This window comes from Nuphar pumila, chromosome 3, assembly GCF_984573655.1.
Source record: "Nuphar pumila chromosome 3, dmNupPumi1.hap1.1, whole genome shotgun sequence".
Lineage (NCBI taxonomy): Eukaryota > Viridiplantae > Streptophyta > Magnoliopsida > Nymphaeales > Nymphaeaceae > Nuphar > Nuphar pumila.
This window is the reverse complement of record NC_143251.1, coordinates 9,062,610-9,086,046: the sequence shown is the minus strand read 5'-3', so window position 1 is coordinate 9,086,046 and position 23,437 is coordinate 9,062,610. Positions and strand designations below refer to the sequence as shown.

The 23,437-nt window shown below is 34.8% G+C and overlaps 1 protein-coding gene across 2 annotated transcripts in view; it reads right to left on the bottom strand.

The window, feature by feature from the left end:
• Nucleotides 1-17,509, bottom strand: part of LOC149841870 (putative MO25-like protein At5g47540) — a 37,499-nt gene extending 19,990 nt beyond the window's left edge. The window contains exons 1-4 of one of the 2 annotated variants that reach the window (XR_016430737.1): nucleotides 17,137-17,492; nucleotides 15,448-15,609; nucleotides 15,123-15,241; nucleotides 13,521-13,595 (exon numbers count right to left, since the gene is read on the bottom strand). Coding sequence is in view for 1 of the 2 variants with exons in the window: in XM_089998745.1 (XP_089854871.1) it covers nucleotides 13,521-13,595; nucleotides 15,123-15,241; nucleotides 15,448-15,609; nucleotides 17,137-17,256 (476 nt within the window). In the remaining variant the exon portion in view is untranslated. Of the gene's footprint in view, nucleotides 1-13,520; nucleotides 13,596-15,122; nucleotides 15,242-15,447; nucleotides 15,610-17,136 lie in introns of both variants that reach the window. The other variant, XM_089998745.1, reaches the window with a different exon arrangement.
• Nucleotides 17,510-23,437: the final 5,928 nt, after the last annotated feature.

Genomic DNA, 23,437 nt, shown 5'->3' with positions numbered 1-23,437 from the left:
TTACCCGTGTTGACACGAGTATTGTTACCTAGACACGGCATTTGTCGTGTCCTATATTATATTTATATTATGTATTATATTTTTAATATATAATATATATTTTAGATATATAATATATATTTTCAATATATTTTAGATATATAATATATATTTTTCAGTGTATATTTAGCCGTATCCCCATATCCACATTTTTTGGAATTGTCGTGTTGTACCCTCTATACATGTACCTGCACCCACACCCACACTCGTACCCAAGTGACATGGCTTAAACCCCACATAGAGACTTAGGCCTCTTTACCTATCAAAGACACGTATGCCTCTAGGGCAGCTAGACCTATGTGGAGTTAAAGGTTATAAACCTTTAAAGCCCCAACTATAGCTTTTTTGCTCACCACATGGGAATTTCAAATCTGGAGGTAGCTTGCTCTTCATAAATGTATTAGAAATTGGAATTTGGTTTGTGAATGTTAAAAAAGTGTGAAACAACATAGGCCTTCTTTTCTTTTAAAGGAATTTTCAGATGCTTGTAAATACTTTAAAAGGAGTATGTGATCTGAAGAAGGTAGTTTTGTACGGATGTGATCTTATCACTAGCTTGTGTAATATATGTTAGTTCTTATTGAGTATAATATGAATTCATTGGATTATATAAAGCATTGACTCGAGTTTTGTTTTCATGTCATCTACTAAGAATGGCTTCTTGAGGATTTAGTAATTTATTGATTTATTTATCTACCTCCTTATTTGTGCTTTATCTACCTCCTTATTGAGTATAATCTGAATTCATTGGATTATATAAAGCATTGACTCAAGTTTTGTTTTCATGTCATCTACTAAGAATGGCTTCTTGAGGATTTAGTAATTTATTGATTTATTTATCTACCTCCTTATTTGTGCTTTATATGTAATTGTAATTAATTATTTTTATAACTCTTTGTTTATACATTATATGTAAATTGTAACTGATTTTTTATTTCTAGAACTATTTGAGTTTTTATATTCTTTTTTTATGAGTTATGATAATTTTCATTTGCATTTTTGCAATTGAACAATAAGAAGAGATGTCGGATGAAATCATGGAACTAAAGTTTCAAACCCCCCCTAAAGATAACAAACTCATAGGGCATGTAATATGCAACTACTATCAGAAAGCTATGTCACACGGACTCGGCTAGGGAGGCGTCGCACCCGAGTCGACACGCCCCGACACGGGTGCGGCTTCGGACACGGCCCGGACTCGGTCAATGCCGAGTTGGACTCGGTCAACGCGTCGAGGCCGAGTCCATCCTTTTTTGGACTCGGTCAACGTTGACTGAGTCCAAAAACTGTCCATTTTTAGGGTAAAAAACAAAAAAAATGATCTTTTATATATTTTTTTAAAATATATATATAGCATGAGTCTCAAATATAAGCCCTAGAAAAACACTCATGTTGGTGCCAAACTTTAGAAGACAATATCCACATATATGCACACAGGAAATATTATTATATATATATATATATATTTAAATATATATATATAGTCGAGTCCCCGTGTTCAAAATTTTTAAATTTGCACCGCACCCGCACCCATGTGACATAGTCAGAAAGAGACTACAAATGGCATTTCAAGATTGAAACATCATTTAGTTGGCACAAGCATGATGTGAAAAGGTTTTTCTAGAATTATCTAAGGGACTATAAGAAAGGAAAACAAGAGGGGAGAGTAAAGTTAGAAATTGGTAGGAGTGTTTATTTTGGTTCAATATCATCAACAACCGATAATATGAATGGTAGTGAATCAATTAGTATGGAAAAACAAGCGCAATTGGTCTCATGGACCAATTTGTGCACAAAGAAGCACGACAAACCACAATTGATAATGCATTCAAAAGAGATGAGAGAAAAGACGTAAATCGTGGCATTGAGAGGTTTTTTTTATACCAACGCTCCATCATTTAATCTTTGTAACGATCCATATTTTGGTCCAATGCTAAAAGTTATTGCAAATTATGGGTGAGAGTTCAAATCATCTTCTTACCACGATAATAGAACAGAGATGTTGAAGGATGAGGTAGAATCTAATTAAGAAATGTTCAAACAGTTCAAAAAAGAATGACCCAAAGTTAATTGCAATATTATGGCAGATTGTTGAACAAATGGCAAGGGAGAAAATTTAATTAATTTTCTTGTGAATAGAGTGACAGTATTTTTGAAGTTTATTTACATCAGTGATATAGAAAAAACTGCTGAAATTTTGTGTAAGTGTTTCGATAAAGTTGTTAAAGAAGTTCATGAAAAAAATATGGTGCAATTCATTACAAATAATACACCAAATTACGTGGCAGCTAGAAATATGTTAAAAACAAAAAAAACATTTTTTTCGACACCATGTGCGCCACATTACTTGGATTTCCACATTACTTGGATTTGATGTTAAAAGATATTGAAAAGATATTAATTTTTACAGATACAATAGAAAAGGCAAAAAAAATCACAAGATACATCTATAGTCATGCATAGATATTAAATTTAATGAGAAAGTTCACAAAGAATAGAGAACTTCTGCGTCCAGCCGTCACTCATTTTGCCACATCATATCTCACACTTCATAATATTGGATGCTACAAGAAAGATTGAAATCGATGTTCTTGTCTTCAAATTTTAAATCTAATTACTATAAGAAGCTCGATGCTAGAAACATTGCTCATATTGTTATTAATGATCATAATTTTTTAGTTATCATATCATATGCAATTAAAGTTATGTTGCCTCTCATGAAAATGTTGTGATTAGTAAGATGCAAATAAGCCTATTATAAGATTTTTGTACGAGGCAATGAATAGAGCAAAAGAGGAAATTGCTTCGAATCTTGGTAATATTGAAAGAAAATATAAACCTATTTGGGACATCATTGACAAATGATGCAGTTGCCTATTATTTAAATCATTAATTTCATTATGCTGCAAACTTCACGTGGAGAAGTTATGAGTGGTTTTTATAATTGTGTTGAAAAATAGTTTTTTATGCAAATGTTCGATTGAAAATTACAACACAAACCAGCGCATTGATAAAAGCAAAGGGGTTGTTTGGTAGAGAGACATTTGTTACAACAAGAAAACTAAAAAGTCCTGGTAAGTTTACAATTATAATTGTCATTTGTTAATAAACATAATATTATTTTTATATTTTAGTTTTTGCTAATTATGAGGTTCTTATTGTCTGTATCATTTTTTCATTGTTTTATTTGAATGCAATTGATTGGTGGAGTTCATTTGGCATGAACATTCTGAATTAATGAATTTTGCAATTCGAATTCTAAGTTTGACGTGTAGTGCACTTAGTTGTTAAAAGCGGCGCCTAGGCGAAGCCCCACCGCCTGGGTGACTAGGCTTGGACGATGGGGCCTAATTTAACGCCTAGGCAAGGCGGCGCCTAGGCTAAGACCGACTAGGCATAGCCTAAGTCGGTCCTTTTTTTTTGGTTGACTCATATGGATCATATAAAAGGGAAAAAGGGAGCCCTAATTGCCCCCTTTTCACACTCACTCCATTGTTAAAATGTAAACTCTAATATATATATATATATATATATATATATTTAATATTATTATATTTTCTTTTATTATTTTCTTTTTTTATTTTTCTTTATTTTCTTTTTTAGCATCTAGTTCAATAGAAACTAGATATTTGATCCAGTCAAGTTCCTGTTGGAACTTGACAGGAACTTGACTGTGCAAATAGTTGTTGGATTGTAGTCCAACAGCTAAAATAAATGTTGTTGGACTATAGTCCAACAGCTATAATAATAAATGTTGTTGGACTGTAGTCCAACAGCTATATTAAGAGACGTTGGAATCCAACGTCTCTTTTGGAGAGCTCAAAATGAGCTCTCCTCTCTCTTCCACTTTTTGTATATATAGGGGTGAACCCCTTCAATGTATATAACTGTGCTTCTTAAGCATTTTGTTCATGAATAAAGTATTATTTATTTTTCAAGTGTTCTTCCTTTTATACCCTTTCAAGGGTCATGCTTGTAGTGTCTACAATAGACACTTGTTTGTGAGTTATTTGTGCATTTGTTGAAGACCACCATTTCATTACATGGTATCAGAGCTACGAAATCTTTAGATCTTGAAGTGCTTTCGCCTCGATTTCCATGCCACATTTACAAAAGGTGTTTCATCACCTTGTTCTTGGCTCAAGAAGATTTGTTTGAAGAAAGGCAAACTTGTGCTACAAAAATTTTTGGTTTTGTATCCTCTCTTATTCCTTTGTCTACTTTTTTTCTTTTCTTTTTATTTTTCTCTCTCTCTCCTCCTATTTATTCCTCTCTTACCCTGGTAAAAGATGGATGACAATGATAAGATCACCATCATTCCTATGAAGCTAAATGATATTAACTATGTAATGTGGGCTTCGATTATGAAGCACCACATTTGGGGAAAAGGTTTATGGGGTATAGTGGATGGTTCTGATTTGGAACCTAAACTATCTCTTACCAAGAAAGAGGGTGATAAAGAGGTTCCTCTAACGGAAGAAGAAAAGAGTAAGGCGTTAGCCACTTATGAAAAGAAATGGAAAAAATGGAGGATAGGGCATGCAAAAATTATGCCATGGCTCATTAATAGCATAGACATTAAAAAATGCTCTAGTCTAGCTAAGTTTGAGCATGCCGATAAGGCTTGGGAATACCTCAAAAACATGTATTCCCTTAAAGATATTGCACATGTATGCAATTTACAAGATAAAGTTCGGACAATGACTCAAAAAGATATAACTATTCGAGAATGTTATAATGAGTTGTCCGAACTTTGGGAAGAGTTGGCTCTTCTTGAGCCCAAATGGCATTGTGCCGAAGACATCGAGCTTCGCCAAAAGCAACTCGATATGGAACATTTCTATCAATTTGTGAATGGTCTAAGGCCGGAGTTTGAATCCACCAAATCGGCCCTTTTACATCGTGGAAAAATTCCTTCTATTGTTGATACTCTAGAAGAGCTCACTATGGAGGAAAATAGACTTAGAAAAAGTACTCCAAAAGTTGATGATGACTCCGTTTTAGTTGTATCTAGACCGGGGAATCATACTCGTACTTACAAGCCACCTCATTTTGGAAGGCAAAACGGCGACTTTGATAAAAGAAAAGTTATTTGTCATCATTGTCATGAATCGGGCACTATAGGCCTCAATGTCCAAAGTTAAAAAGAAGAGAAGAAAAAAGAGTTGCATTTGTTGAATCTGAGTCAAAAGATCAAGATGCACATGTGTCTATGGCTCAACTGATGGAAATCCTTCAACCTCTTCTCAAAGGGGTATCCTCCTCAACCGAAGCCTCAACTGGAGCGGCAGTTGCATCTTTCTCCGGTCCAGATAACTTTCCTTGGCTTTTAGATTCTGGTGCTTCTTTTCATATGACTCCAAATGTTAATAGTCTATCTGAATGTCTTAAAAATAACTCAAGTGTGTCAAAGGTTTTTACAGCCGATGGCACATCTCTTGAAGTAAAAGGAATAGGATGTTTTGAAAATCTTCAAAAATCTAAAAGATTTTTTATCCCAGAAGTTAGATATATCCCTAAACTTAATTTGAATCTCTTATCTGTCTCACAAATATCTAATTATGGATGTAATATCTCCTTCTCTTCTCATGGTTGTTGGGTACAGGATCGCCAGTCAGGGAAGCTGATTGGGGAAGGTCATAGAGAATGAGGACTTTATTACATGGACTTTTTGGAATTACCCAAGAATGCATTTGGTTATAATATTCAGAAATTAGAATTGGATTTATGGCACAAAAGGCTTGGCCATCCTCATATGTCTAAAATTCAATATTTTCCAAGTTTGGAAAAATTTTGTAATTCTGAAAATTTTTCTTGTAAAGACTGCATTCTTGGCAAAATGAAAAGGTTACCATTTCTTAGTAGAACTTTTGTTTCCTCACGACCACTTGAGTTAATACATTCGGATGTTTGGGGGCCCGCACCAGTTATTTCCAAAGGTGGTTATACATATTATGTCATTTTTGTTGATGACTTTTCTAGACATACTTGGATTTATTTTCTTAAACATAAATCTGATGTCTTTGCTAACTTCCAAATATTTCATAAAATGGTTAAAAATAAGTTTCAAAATGATATTTCTGTTTTTAGCACTGATTCAGGGGGAGAATTTATGTCCAACGAATTCAAAGACTATCTCAATTTACATGGTATTACACATCAAAGATCATGTTCACATACTCCACAACAGAATGGCCTAGCCGAACGCAAACATCGGCACATTATGAAAACTACTAGGACATTGCTAATTGCAAATCAAGTTCCAAAAGGTTTTTGGGCTGAAGCGGTCCTAACTGCCACCTACCTCATTAATAGGATGCCATCTTCCTCATTAAAGAATACAAGTCCAATAGAAAAGCTTGTTAATTTAACTCCAGATTATTCTAGATTAAGAGTCTTTGGATGCAAATGTTTTGTTTTCACCAACAGAAATGACAAACTCTCTCCTCGTGCAATCCCATGTGCCTTTTTAGGATATGCTGATAATAAAAAAGGCTACAGGTGTTTCGATTTTCAAAATGACAAATTATATGTGTCAAGAAATGTATCTTTTTTGGAAAAAGAAAGCTTTTTTGAATTTGAAAAATCCAAGGATGTCACTGAATACTCGTTTTTAATTGATCCAACTTCAAAATCCAAAGAATGTGATGTTGGATGTGACCTTGACAATGATCAAGGTCCTATTGTTGTTGAAAATGATGATAATGAAGAGCAAATCCATAGGGATGTTAGTCTACAATATTCAAGACGTAGAGAGCAAAATCTTTCATGTGCATTACAAAAATACTCTGAAGTCTCACCTAGAAGAACGTCTAGAATCTCTAAACCTCCAGAAAAATTTGTGTCTTATGAATCTTTTTCACCCACGTATAGGGCCGCCGTTACATTAATACAATCATATGTTGAACCATCATCCTATTCTCAAGCAAAAAATCATATAGAAGGGATAAAAGCCATGAAAATAGAATTGGATGCACTAGAAAAGGCCAATACTTGGACGATACAAGATATCCCTCCGGGTAAGAAACCTATAGGTTGTAGGTGGGTATACAAAGTCAAAACCAAAAGTGATGGGACCTTGGAAAGATATAAAACCCGTTTAGTAGCAAAAAGATATGCCCAAGAGTATGGCATCGATTATGAAGAAACATTTGCTCTTGTGGCCCGTATGACCACTGTTAGAACTTTAATAGCCTTGGCCTCCATTAGAACATGGCCTATCTTTCAATTAGATGTCAAAAATGTTTTCCTGAATGGGAATCTCGTTGAAGAAGTATACATGGAAGCCCCACCTGGTATTAGTATCCCTAAGGGTAAAGCTCTTTGTCTAGAAAAAGCTCTTTATGGTCTTAAACAGGCTCCAAAAGCCTGGTATGACCGATTTAGACATGTTATGCTTGATATTGGTTTTCAACCTTGTTTAACTGACACTGCTTTGTTTGTTAAGAAATCTGATGCAGGCATCATTATTCTTCTTCTCTATGTGGACGATATGATCATCACCGGAGGCGACAAACAGGGAGTTGCAAATATCAAATCTCTTCTTAAAACTCACTTTGAAATGACTGACTTAGGTTTATTAAGATATTTTTTAGGCATTGAAGTTGCTTATTCCCCTCGGGGGTATTTGATATCTCAATCTAAATTTGCTCTTGATATCGCTTTCAAGTCTGGAATTACAGATGATAAGAAAGTAGACACTCCAGAAGTTGTCAATGTTAAAATGAAAATTGATGATGGAGAACTTCTTGATGATCCTACTCCTTATAGACAGCTTGTTGGAGCTCTTTCTTATCTTTCCATTACTAGGCCAGATATAACTCATGTGGTTCATACAGTCAGTCAGTTTCAGCATGCTCCCACCTCCGTGCACATGGGAGCGATTTTGCGTATTATTAGATACTTAAAATCCTCTCTTTCACGAGGACTCTTCTTGTCTGCTTCATCTTCATTAAATTTAATTGCATATACTGATGCTAACTGGGGAGGTGATCCCAATAATAGACACTCAACTACTGGTTTTTGTGTGTTCCTAGGTGAAACCTTAATTTCGTGGAGGTGCAAGAAGCAGCAGAAAGTCTCTCTTTCCTCCACCGAAGCTGAATACAGAGTCATGGCAACCACCACTATGGAGGTTGTTTGGCTCAGACGATTGCTAGCGGATATGGGAGCTAAAGCAACGCAAGCTTCAAAGATGTGTTGTGACAACAAAAGTGCGATCTACATTGCAAGCAACTGGACATTCCATGAGCGCACTAAACACATTGAGATGGACTGTCACTATGTCAGAGAGGAATACTTACATGGAACCATTGATCTGTCATATGTTACATCAGAATATCAATTAGCAGACTTCTTCACCAAGCCTCTCGCTGCTCCCAGATTTCACTTCCTCTTAGACAAACTTTCGCTCATTGTACCGTAAGTTTGAGGGGGAGTGTTAAAATGTAAACTGTAATATATATATATATATATATATATATATATATATATATATTATTTAATATTATTATATTTTCTTTTATTATTTTCTTTTTCTATTTTTCTTTATTTTCTTTTTTAGCATCTAGTTCAATAGAAACTAGATATTTGATCCTTGGAACTTGACTGTGCAAATAGCTGTTGGACTGTAGTCCAACAACTATAATAAATGTTGTTGGACTATAGTCCAACAGCTATAATAATAAATGTTGTTGGACTGTAGTCCAACAGCTATATTAAGAGACGTTGGAATCCAACGTCTCTTTTGGAGAGCTCAAAATGAGCTCTCCTCTCTCTTCCACTTTTTTGTATATATAGGGGTGAACCCCTTCAATGTATATAACTATGCTTCTTAAGCATTTTGTTCATGAATAAAGTATTATTTATTTTTCAAGTGTTCTTCCTTTTATACCCTTTCAAGGGTCATGCTTGTAGTGTCTCCAATAGACACTTGTTTGTGAGTTATTTGTGCATTTGTTGAAAACCACCATTTCATTACATCCATCTCTCCTCTCTCGATTGCCCCCTTTTCACATTCTCTCCCTCTCCTCGGTTTTTGCAAGAAGAAGAAGACCCAACCAAGGTATGCCCTCTCTCTCTCTCTCACATGAGGCCCATGCTAAATCTTGTTTGGGGTAAGGTCGGATCTGACGTGAGGCCCATGCTAAATCTGACTTTGATCTGCATGACCGCTGATCTCTGGGTGCATCTAACACACCCTCAAAATTCTGCATTTGTTCAAAGCAGGGTGTGTTCTGCATATTTTTATCATTATGGAAGTTTATTAACAACATTGTCTTCTGGGTGTGCATTCACATAATTGATTGGGTGGTGTGGAGAAATATGAAACATTTTATTCTCTGATGATGGGAACGTTACTGTTGTTTACCAGCAATTCATGGATCTGATGGAGAGGTATTGTTTGAACTCACTTTCTTTTTGGTTACTTTCATAAAAGGAGAAACAATGGGGCATGTCACCTCTCAGCTTTAATCATAAAAGGGTGCTACTGTGGATATGGTTCTTGTAGTGATGTAATATGAAATGCCATAATATCAGTTATGACTTTTTTTTCCTCCTAACAAGCTCTCCCAGCCCAAGCTCAAGCTCAGGCCTGAGCTCAGCTTGTTTAACCACATTTACTATACATTGAGGTTGAACTGAGTTTGATGCCTACTCGTACTTGACATACTGCCCTCTTATTTTGATGAGTTTAGACTTTAGAACAAGAAAAGAGTCTTTGTTGCTTATTTTATGTTATAGTTATTTATGTAGGTTTTTCATTTATATTATGCATACGGCTAACAGTTTAAATGTCTTTTTATTGGTTTTTTATGTATATATTACTAATATTATAATGAGACAAGGAGCCTTGTGGCTAATGTTCTCGTTGAATAGGGTGTCTCTTCACCATCATCTTCTTCTTGTCTCCAATTTGTCATGGTGTTCTGGCCATTCTAGTCCACTGTGAACCCGAGTAGTACTCTCAAGTGAATCACTATTATACTCCATGAACCATCGTGCTTGCTTGAAATCATAGGTGATGGATTCTTTACAGAACCATCGATATGACCGATCAATATCAAATGCCTTATATGAAGATCAGAACTCCCATGTGAAATAATTATCATCCTTTAATTCAATGTTGACTTTAAGAAAAGTTGGTTAATGATTCTTGGTCAACAAGACAAGATGAATGAATGCATTCGTTTTTGTCATTTACAATATGAAGTTAAGGAAGATAAATATGAGGAAGGCTACCAAAGACCCAATATATCTAGATCACATAGACTTGAATGATGAGTAGATTATTCAAAAGGAGGATCAAGTATTGTTTAGCGATCTTAATTGGTTGGAGGATTCATGGTTGGACCCGAACTTAGCCATTGAGCATGTGCCTATTGAAAAAGCCATTTCACATCATAGTTCACAAAGTAGTTTTAGGCAAGACAATATTGTAAGGTCATCAAGAGCCCTAGGTAAAGCTATATTCCTTTTACCTTGTTATGAATATAAATGTATTTTTTTTAATTATATGCAATAAGTATTTAATATGTGATTTTTTATTAAAGAAAAAAAAAAGTGATTGAGGATGTAGAGGAAGAAAGGGCAGACAATGAAGAGAAACACAATGAGGATGAAGAACTTATTTATATGAATTCCTCAAATGATGACATTGACGGCTTGGATGTTGATGATGACGAGATACAAAAAGAGTCTAGGCCATAATTCATATCATAGGACTATGAACATTTAATTGTTTTTTGAGTTCTTCATTTGCACATGTAAATGTTGTACACTCTCATTTTGGAGAGTTTTAGACAAATACATTTTGGTTGTTAATGCTAATGTGTTATATGATGATGATGTTGAGAAATTTGATTGTTAATGATTTTGTTAATTTTTTATTGAAGGTTATTTTATTTGTTAGATACTTACATAGATCAAGTTGTTGCATTAATGTTACTTTTACATGTTAATCTCATATTTTTCGATATTTATTTGAGATTTTCTATTTCTTATTGGTTGTTGCTTCATCAATAAAACATTTATTTATTTGTATTTTTAAATATTTTTCTAAAGTTTTTTTAAGTTTTCAAAAATATTTTTTTGAGCCTTATGTTTTACGCCTCGCTCCATTTTTGGTGGAGTGCTTCGCTATGCCCCAACGCTTTTCACAACATTGTTCATCCCATATTTCAGATTTCCTACTATATTCTATTAAGAGCTCTGGTCTTCTTCATGAAAAGGAATAAGATCTAATTTTACCTCATATGATGGAAAGACAAGTAAAAATTATAAACTTAACATACCAAATGATCTGACCCCACAACAACAAGAGGAAACAGATGATAACTTCTTTTCTAACTCTACGCAACAACCAGAATTCAGAAATTAAACTGATGCCAGTGCTTGAGTTGTGCATGGGAAGGGGGGTGGAAGGGAGGAGGCTTGAATGGAGCAAAGACATGTAGGAGGATAAAAGACGAGGCCCAAATGGAAGAAAGACACCAGACATATCATGACTCTTCATGGACAACGTGAAACTTGACAGGGTCAACATTGTGCCCCTAACTTCATTATATCTTTTTACGTTCTAGGTTGTTTCTTAACAAACTTAAGTGTTTTTCATTCTAAAATTTGCCATTAGTTACATTACATTTCAAGTTTTAACTGGAATTTTATATTTAATGCTTATAATCACAAGGATTTAGATTGTTGTTCAAGAATTTGCACTTAAGATAGCATTCATGCTTTGCTGTTTTAGATTAAGAATTTGAAATGTACATGATATCGGATGTGTGTGTGATGTATGGTTGTCCCTATGTCCTGATTCACGTTGTACTTGTACCAGTTCAAGTTCATGTGATATAGGCCCAAACCAATGCAGAAAAGCTTTTAGGTTCATTCCTGAAGATCAGATTTGGAGGAAAGAACACTCTAGTTAGAATCCTCATACAGTTCATAACAGCATATGTGAAAGGCAGCCATAAAGATTTACAAAGTTCAATAGGAGATAATGTCAAATTTAAACATGCTTACAGGAGTAAACATCCAGCCACAAGATGTATCAAACAAATAACTACTTATTTGCACAATTGTGACAGTTAATGAAAATGAACATCTGTTAGTGACTAGGCAAGCAAAGCCCTACAACTAGTCCTGTCTTGCAACAAACGTTGATATCTCACCCCACAATGACACACCCTCTCTCTTCCCCCCCAACCACACACACACAAAAAATTGACAGGAAGAGTTTGCACATTCTCATGTGTCCAGACTCCAACCATTATCCAGAAACAACAGAAGGGACACGCAGTCATTTCAGAGTTCACCCTCACCCACAATTTCAGGCACTGAAACTTGTTTCTGCATACAAATTCTGAACTATCAGCACTAAGGTAATGGAAGTCCAAACAGCCCTTAAATCTATTTCGGAGTTCACCCTCACCTACAATTTCAGGCACTGAAACTTGTATCTGCCTACAAATTCTATCAGCAATAAGGTAATGGAAGTCCAAACAGCCCTTAAAAGTTAAAATCAAATAGGTAAAGAACTATTCTCAAATCCATCTGTCTTTTCAAGTTTGCAAACTGGTCAACCAATCACAATATTTAAAGCTAGCAAGATCAAAGTTACCCTTTCACATTTATGACCCTCTCATCCAGTCCTTTTTTCTGTAACATTTTGCATGGTGATCTGTGATCTTACAGTTTAATTGGATTGATCAAGTAAAAGAAAAATCCAAAATAGTCAAAATCACTTTGTAAAAGCACAGCCAAGCTATAGCATGTTGCCCCTAAATGCTGCAGCTCCTTGCTCATTGGTCTAGACATAATACACCATTCAGTAAAACAGATCCTCACTTCCCTAGGATACTGATAATATAGAATATTTTTTACTTTCCATCACAATTAGAAATGCTGATGTTGCCCGAGCAGTTTTGAGGGGGTATTTGTTTCAACCCAAAACGTGGGAAAAAGGGCCTCTCCCAAGGATGGCCAAATGAATGCCTCCAAGCCATTCTAGCAGTGATGCCCATCTTCATACAAAATGGTTGTGTTTTCATATGAAAACAGTGTCGCGCCCCCACCCCATCCCCTTCATGGAGAAGCAGTTACCTGAATGGGCATGCCTTGCATGAAAGCAGGATCCTGTGGCATGGTGTGTAACAAACACTCTAAGAGAATCTAAGGCAGTATTATTTCTTGGAAAATGAGAAAAAAATGGAGAAAAGGTGCTATATTTAAACAAAATAAAATAAAATTACAAAATGATCATGATATATCAGAATAAAATGAGGAAAAACAAAAACTGGAATATATTTGCCTAATGCCTACCATATACACTACACTTATCATGCACAAGCTAACCTCAACCCATATGATGATCAACAACGTAAAGAATGTCATTTCACTAGGATGCCACAAATTTCAATTTCCGTACAATGGTAGTCAGTCGAGCAATATAACATGATGACTTATTTACTAGTGCATACCTTGCAATACTCTGATGACGTATGCACTCCCTCAACATTGCACCATAATGTAAAGCAATATCCATGTTCTCATATCTATGCAGAGGGAAGAAAAAGCAGAAATGTCACACTAAAAGGCCGCAAAGAAAAAAAGAAAGAAAAGGAGAAAAAGCAAATGTCATAACAAAAATATATGTATGGAGCTGTTTCCCCATCACTGAGGGATACAATGGCAAAGTGAGAAAAGCTCACGACTAGGATCCTTCACAATGCACAAAGAAGAATAAAATGCAACTACCATACTCAAATGACCAAAACCAAATGTTACATCATCAAATAACATCACTCTGATGAAGCAGCTGTAATACCACAAAGTTGAAGGTTGATCAAATGCACAAGCAAAATACAGCACACTTTCCCTTTATACTTTGAGTTCACCAGGCAGTTTGATGGAAGTATTCAGCCACCTTATGCAATAACTCACATTAATCAATGCAGTGTCAAAATGATTAGTATGTGAATACACCAATGATGTAGGAAGTCCAGAAGTACATTTAGATGCAATCTATTATTCCTTGTAGAGCTAGTGGATCATCCAATGGACATCATATAAATACAGGATATTAGCTTAAAGGTCTCTCTTATAAGGTTATGATAAGTACATCATCAATGAGAATTTTATTATCCATCAAAATTTAGCTATCCATTTATGAGACTCCAACCAAATACAGAACGAATGAATAATTGATGGTTAAAGGGGAGGAATCCCCTTGAACATACAGAACGCATATGCCACTTTCTCTTGCCCTCCAGTGTGCATTAGCAGAAAAAAATAAAATCCAAAGAAAACACTATTTATCAATGGAAATGCAATCTCAACATCAACCCTCAAACAGTCAAACCATATGAAACCATTTAATGTACAAGAAGCCACATTAAGATTGGAAGACCCCACCAAATAATCTTAGGGAATATATTCTCAAATTTTCAAGTATCTTAATAAAATGTAGATAAAATATTCACACTTTTGTTTCACTAGACTAGAGTCAAAAGGATGCTTCCATCCGGTAAAATCAGTTAAGTTATTGAAGTATTGAAACAACAAGAAAAATCTGTTTAACAGGAAATACAAGAGGCAGATCTAGAAGTGGGCTGCCAGGTTTCCAATTACAGATTATCACATGAGAAAAACTATTGAATTTATCATGTCGATCTCACAGAATAACAGAACTTCTACTCACATGTAAGGAATTCTAGATTCCCAATTACAGATCATCACATCAGAAGATCTGGAAACATGATGTTAACAATAATCAACTCCTACACTGCCTGCATGATTTTTCTTATTTTTTTCTTTTTGCTATTATGGAATAAGTAATTTGTTCAAATGATTCCAAGATAACTGAAAACACATGGAAAAGATGGTTTGTATATTCACATTTCCCAACCCGTCTTGCAGGTTGAAGAACTACTTCCTCCAATTTTGGATAAAAAAAATTAAACTACAAACATTTGGGAGGAAATTTGAGGGAAAACTAAAGCGTCAAATAAGCTTTCTGATGCTTACTCTAAGATAATGAGAAACTCAAAAGTAGATTCTACATATTGACAAAAAGAGCTCACCCTGATATGAGAATATCCATAAGATCTTTATTTGCTTCCAAGTAATCACAAGCAACCAACCTTGAATGAACTTGTTGTCTTTGCAAATTTGCAACTATTTGAGTTGCATCCTTACGAGCCTGAAGAGACCTCAAACCCAGTTATGACTATGCCAACAAACTAACAAGCAATAAATGAATAGATTTACTACTTGAAAAAAGTTTGTCCAACTATTTAAGAGGAAATTCCATTAGGGAAGCAGTTGTAATGGTTAACTCACCCAGCAGGCCAGAACAAACATCTATAAAAACATAATTTTTCTTCAATGGCATAATAAACTGCTTACCTCCAAATTGAGTTTTGGAAGGCAAACAATTAGCAGACGCAGAGTATTATCTTTGAAGAACTCTTGAGTCAGTTGAGCACAAGCTTCTGGGACTGGCTCTGCTTCACTATTACCATATAAAATGCACTTCAGTTCCCTGATGTGCTTACCTAACTCTGCCATCTGTAAAGTGAATATGAAAACGTCAATTAAAAGAAATTTTTCTGCATGCACCTGAATGCATTGCAAACTAACAGCACTTAAACAAGTATGCCTTTTCTACATAGTTACCAATATCAGTCTTACATAATATTGGTAAGGGCCTTCCTATACAAAATTTAAAAATACATGGTTTTCTTGGGAAACTCAATGATTATTTAACAAATAATGTTAACTAAAACTAAAAAATTTAAAATGACTAAATGATTAAATTTATAAAAAAAAATCATGACTTTCAATTCAATGCATTATCTTGAAGATTTTATTGTTTTCTTGAAAATTAAAAACACAGTAATGTTAAAATATCACAGTATTTGGTGACAAAGTATGAAAAGGTGTAAGGAGCTTGTATATAGCTATTCTTGATCAATAACAAATTCTTAACAAACCCACTTCTATCATCACCAGTATATGATGCAGTTTAAGCTAACAGCTACTATTAAGAGTTAGGACTCCACCAAGCCACAGAAGTAGTAGTGAAAAAGTAATATCACAAGGATATAATTTTCACATCAGAGTCAGAAGGCCTATGATATAGAAATGACATACAGGTTGATCATCAGAACATTTTAACACTTTATTTTGGTTACTTGCCCTCATAGGGGCTTGCCTAGTGCATACCTTTCACCTAAGGGCCACAACTACAAGCTGGGATATGCACTGGGCCAGCACCAAGGTCCCCTAAAGAAACTGTGACCTTTCACCTGTATAGCTTGGTTTCCCTTCCATTCTGAACCTTTAAGTAGATTTTTTTGTTTTTGGTTTGAAAAGATGCCCTCGCTTCAGGAATATTTGATCGTTTGCTCCTCATAGCTATTGGGATGGTTATAGCATCACAATTACGTAGACTATGCAACTGCCAAAGGACAAATGTTTGATAATTTGCAACGTTACATTTTCACCAAACATATCTACCACATACCATCTTCACCGCAGGAAAGATGGTAGGCATCTTTCCACACTACCTCGATTACAGGAAAGGAAAAGCAATTTCCAATTGGGCACATCATATACGCACTTCAAACAGTTCAGGAGCAATCCTGTGGTGAATCCCAAGGCAGCATAATCCCCAACTTTCCAATCAATGCACGTATGTTAGTTGGTATACGACTAAGCTTCGATGAAGAATGAGTAATATGAGTAGGAATTCGGTTATTGCGATATCTACATTCCCAAATCCGGTATGCTATAATCTACTATTTACCACACAACAAAAAAGCCTGAAATCTCGACGTCAAACTACCCAAAGACAATATTGAAACAAAAAATCACTAATAAACAATGGAATTCCGCATTCCTGAATCTGAATTAACACAAGAAAATCACAAGAACCCAAAACTACAGATTAGGGCACAAAAACGATCCAATCATCCGAAATTCTCATGCACTAGGGTTTAGGCACCGATCACATAACGATCACCTCTAATTCTCATCCCAGAGAACCAGCAAAAAAATAAGGAATCCGAAACAAAGGAAGATAAAATCTGGTACCTTCTCTTCCTTCTTGGCCTCCCTCGACTCCCAGTGGAGATCGGCATATATGAGGAGGTCGCGCGTCTGCCGAACGATCTCTGCCGGAGTTCGCGGCTTCGACTTGAAAAGCCCCTTCATCTTCCTCTCCCTCTCCCTATCCCTCTATGGATCTATTCTACTGCACCAGAGGCGACTCTGTAGAGCAGAGGGAGAGAGGAGCGCCAAAGCATAAGCGAGCAAGGAAGAGAGAAGAAACCTAGGAGTTTCCTTCGCCTTTCTTCTTCTTCTTCCTCCTGAGATAATAAACCGATAAGGATTGGGTTAGGGGGAATTGGGGCAGAAGATGCGGGAGATTTCTATCGAGAAGTGTACTTTTATTTTGCGATGGAACTAAGATGTAGTTCACGTCATGCAACATTAAAAAGATGGAAGATTGGTGAGGTCTGGCTGAGATAATTTGGCCCGGGCTTGTCCGTCTCGGATATGCTTGGCCTAGACCGGGTTTGGCTCTCTGCTTGGTCTTATTTCCAATTCAAGTTGTTAATGGGACTGAACCCTCACTGTCTAGAGGGATGAAAATGGGCCTAATCCAGGATGGGGTTTAGCAAATTTTAACGGTTTCGGATCTGAATTTGATCTGAATCCCCATGTATTTAGCTGTTCCGGATCTTTGCATATCTACTATAGCCAAATTTCAGTGTGAAGTCTGGTTGGCTCCATGGTCACCACAATTGATGATACTTTAAAAATTACATGGTCTAATTGGTATATCAAAAATGATAAAACCATAATAGACCATCATATTTTCAAAATGTTCTTATCACAAGAGTAACATTTTTTTCATTTATATTTTTTTGTATTTTAGTTATGCTTTTTGCATTTGTCTACATTTTTTACAATTACTATATGCTAGTATTTCTGATGCAAATCAAAGGATGATACCACTTTGATGCAAATAGAAGGACTCAATTTACATCAAAATTTTACACGATTACTTAGAAAAATCAAGAAATAATTAGGAAAATAATTGAATTTCATATTCCAACTCAACTTGATTTGACTATCCATCTACACAGATCCCCCATCTATAAATAGATGAGATTTTTCTTAATTCTAAACCAAGTAAACTAATTACCCTTATAACTTTTTAAAAGATAAAACTTAGCTTAATCTAATAAAATATGGGTTTAAATATAATACATAAATCCAATATCGGTTACCAATGAACCAAAATATAAAATGATCCAAATACAAAACATTCGAATGACAAAAATCTTAAATATGAATAGGATCCAAAAGAACTCAGGTCTTTTGCTCCGCTCCCGCATCAATTTCTCCATATTTTTGCAAGTGTCACAAAGTTGTCAAGATGTCACCCGTTTGAAACTAGCAAAAGGTGTTCCTTGCCATAAGGTTGAATTAGTGTATACTGGTCAATAGGTAAGGAGACTTCAAGGGTTTTACCAACCAAAAATCTGCAATGTGCGGTCAGTGATAGAGTTCTCCCTCAGCTTAGCAAAAAAAAACAAGAAACTTTCTTATCCGTAAAATCCCCATATTTGTGGCATTGGCTGGTTCATTAAAAGGAGCTCTCTCTCTCTCTCTCTCTCTCTCTCTCTCTCTCTCTCTCTCTCTCAAGTAACTCTGATCATTTCCAGCCCCCACATGAACTGGGTCAAGTCGTTTGTATGTGCAATAATTTCCATGAATGATTGTGCCTTTCATGTCATGTCTTTCATTGAATTGTTTGGTATCTTTCATAAATTAGTCAAGTCAATGTTCTTTCTGGCACAGAACTAAGATGGCTAGATTCACTAAAAGTCAGATAAGGCCAACTCAGTTTGTATTGTTCTCCCTAGGGCTGTCAACGGATCAGGTTTTTGTACTGGGTATCTGACTTGAACCCGAATTCTTGGGTATGGGCATGCAAAATGCTGACCCAAATAATATTTGGGTTGACCTGGATTCAACCTAAGCAATATGTGGGCTGGGTTTGGATCATGACTTTTGTCGAGTACCCGACCCGACCGAGTATTTTATATGTATCTTATAGGGACCTTTGATGTGATTCTTTAAAAAAAAAAACTTCTCTTTCCTTCATTTCCTTCTTGCTATTGTTATTGTTTTCTTTAATTAATTGAATTTTGTGTTTCATTGCATGATTATAGTATATATAGTTTCGTGAATCCGGCAACGGATTTGCATCGCATCACATCCCATGCCATAAGGTTGAAACTCTGTGTACTCTTCATGGGCTTCAAGATTTACAAGCCATATGCAAACTTGAATAAACTTGAGTGGGTTGTAATCAAACCACAATGCACACACATGATTGAAATAGATTTTTAAACAAATCATTCATTAATTTAACATGTTCAATCATAATTAAATTAAAGTCTTAACACATTAAAATACCCAAAAGTCAAAACATAAGCCAATTATTCGAGAATAGAGCTATGACATCTCTTCTGGTACCACCATAAGCATGTTGTATCGCTAGCTTACTCATTGCCTAAAAATAGTAAAAGTAAGGGATCAAACTATGACCAAGTAGATAACACTCTACCATATAAATAGGAAAATAAATTTCAAATACACAAAGCACGCAATGCATATATCAATCAAGCATATATCACTGATCCATATTATATGCAAACACATTTGAACCTACAAGTATATAAACAACACTAACTTACTCTTTGATTCGATACCTATATTCAAACTCATCAATAAGCAAGATCATGCACCATTGCATACATTCATTTTATACATCTTAATATAAAACATGTGAATCATGTGAACCAAGTGAACACCATCTCTAATGCATTGTTTCTCTTTTCTCGCTCTATAAGGGTGCACTTTCAGAGACTTAACTTTGATCTAACCAATTCAAAGGGGGGTTGGTTATGCCATGTATTTTATTGACTCAGAAAGATTTACAAACACCCACTGAATTGGCCCACAACCGAAAGACACTCCAATGGTTCAGATAATTGATTCCTACTCTGCAGAGTCGTGGAGCTACCGACTTAGGTCTTATCAGATATTCTTGGTTTCCTACGGTGTGGATGGAGAACTAGGGAGATGCCTCGCTCTAAAAAAAAATTATTTCTTTCTTCGATCGTGTGTACCATCTACCGTCTCTAAGGTAGACAATTGGTTTGAACGAGCTACTTAGAGTTAATTAATTAGATTCACCAATGAACTCAAGTGTCTTAGCACCAAGGGCCTCTAGCCCGAGCCTCCCTTAGGATAATCTCACAACAACACAAGAAAAATATCAACTCATTCAAACTAAGCCCTCGGTATATCTCCGTTCTGGGATACCCTTGAGCCAGACTCGGGATAACATACTTTCCTTGAAAGTACCCTTGAGCCAAACATCTCTTGAGGTTTAAGAGTGTATATGCATGTATTATAATTATTCATTACCGAGTATACACAAACACTGTAATGGTTCTACCAAACCCAAACTCACTCTCGAGCCATGTGCTCGTAGGGTCTCTCATGACCTATATCCCATCCCATATGCTTTCTATACATCTTTCAACATAATGCATGATGTGCATACCTATACATAAACTATTAATGCATTAATCATGCAATTTGTTATCATACATTGTCTATATTATTATGATTCATTGCATCAAGTAACATGACATTCAATATAATTATTATGCATATACTTATCATGCTATCACATATCAATTTTATACATTTCATATATTATACATAGATTCATACAATAACTATATGCATGTGAGTCTAATAGGCATTGAGTCACATAGGTCCACAAGCATTATTTAAGAACAGTAATTAACAAAAATTATATTGTTACAGGCTTTGCCACAACTCATACAGAGCTCTTAAAATCAAACAAAAATTCTGAGTAACACCTACAAGTATCTGCTAACATCTTTAATTTACAGATCCAAAAAAATTCTTATGTTTTTATTGTAGTAATCTCCGCATTGAAATTGGTTTTCTGTCAATAGACAGAGGTGCGGAATTTTATTTCTTAAAGAAATGATAATTTAATACCCTATCCAATGGCCTATAATTTTCTCAAATTTTTTTGTAATAACCTTGTCTGTTACCTTTTAACCAATTCTATTCCTTTTGCAAAACTTTTTGCCAATATTTTTAAATTTGTTCTGGACCAAACCCTAACAGGGAATTACATGGATCCTGATTTTCTACAAGTAACATATTTTCAGTAACTTAGATGAAGTTCTGGTGCTTGTTGGCAAGAGTTATAAAATTTCTATATTTTTCATGGATTTCAGAGATTGTCTTACAACACGTATCCAAAAACCAGTAAAAACCATAAAACATATTTAATAGAATTTTTTTGGTAACATCTACTAAATTTGTCTCTTTATATAGGCTAGATTTCTTAATTCATGCCATAGAAATAATAACCCTCAAACAATAGACTTTTTGGCCAAGCCCTATCTACTGAGACTTTGTGTACATGCCTACATGACCCATATAAAATAATTTCGTTAGAATCTAATTTGTTTGAGTGTTATGATTTTCTTATCGACGTTGTTTAATTAGAAAAATACAAACAACATATAATTATTTTTTTAATTTAACAATCTACATGAAAACACATATAAAAACATCTAATCATAGATTTTTAAACATGGTACACACAATCAAGTCATCATGATGTTGTAACATAGAATAGAAATCAATCCATGTATTAACACAACCAAAATCATGTTTTTACCAAGATCTAAAGCACATTTTTGGAAAAACAATATTTTTATAATCCATCATGGTATTTAATAAAACCAAATTTATTAGAGATCTATTAAATCATCATACACATCAATTTCAACATCAATATTCATCTAATCATATATATATATATAAATTAGTAAACATGTATGATCAAGACCGATTTGCATCTAATCTATAATAATGCACATTTTTTTTCAAAAATTATTTTTGGTAAAACCATGAATCAGATATTATTTTTAAAAAAGTCGATATTTTTTAAACATATCAGCATGAAGTATGTCAGGTTTATACATTTAAAACCTTTCTAATGCAAGATCTATGGTTGATCCATCATGGATCATCATTAATCTTGATTTTGTATTTTTTACGTACCCGAAATCCACTTTCGAGCTTATATGATAGAGGTACCTACCTCGAATGCGAAATCTAATGAATTAAATGTCTCATTTACTCTAAGAATCCTTCAATTACAGTTAAAATGTCTGTTGAAACCTCCTTCAAGATTAGAGAAGAAGAGAAGAGAAGAGAGAAAAGAAAAAGAAATAGAAAGAGAGAGAGATAGGGTGTGACACCCCCCTTGGATCCCCCCTTTTTTAATGGAATTTGGGACTTGCTAAGGCAAGACCTTGAGCTTGCCTTAGCAGCCCAAAAAGCTAAAGAACGAGGGCTGGTCGACCCTCCCCCCTTCCTTGCCTATTTCTTCTTTCTAAAAACCTCAAACAAGCTATTACAAAACTTGTTTTTTGTATACTTTTTTTTCTTCTCCTTCCTTCTTTTTTCTTTCTTTCTTTCTTTGATTTTTGGAAACTAAGGTCCAGCTAAGAGGGTGTGGGCCCACTTAAGGGGTGTCCCACCCTTCTTGGTAGTTTACTAAATTAATTTTAATTATATTTATTTATTTAATTATAGAAAAACCCAATATTTTCAAAATGGATCTTGGATCCATATTAAGCCAAGGATTTCATACCAAATCCAAATTCAAGTTAAATTTCAATTTACATGATTTTAACTTCAGGGTTAAATTCAAATTTCATTTTAACTTTTGATAAAATTTTAATTCACCTAAAATTTCATTTTTAATCAATGTACCACATAAATTATAATTCACAAGCATATTTAAATAAATAAAAGTCAGATAATAAATCATCTTTATTTATTTAAATAATTGCCAAAATTTCTGCGAGTATTATAAAGTGGACCTCAAGCATTTAACCAACTGAAGACCAACCAATGTGTAGTTGGTGATGAGATTTTTTTTCCTTGGACTAAAAAAAAATCTTGGGAGACTAAGTCTAAACAACCCTAGTTATTAGTGGAGAGAGGATCTTGTAAAATGTTGCGTTTACAACCAGAAAATCCACCCCACTTGTTATGAGCTACAATATAATGGGGTGGGTTTTGTGGTTGTAAACACTGAGTGAGATTTTATAACCCAAAAAATGGTGATTTTTTTTAAATGCTTTTAAAAATCTTTAACAAATAGCAGCGAAAAAACTCATAGGGTCTATAAGTTAGCATGCTACTTTTCGAATTCATGCATAATCATACGATTGTGGGAATTTAAAATAAA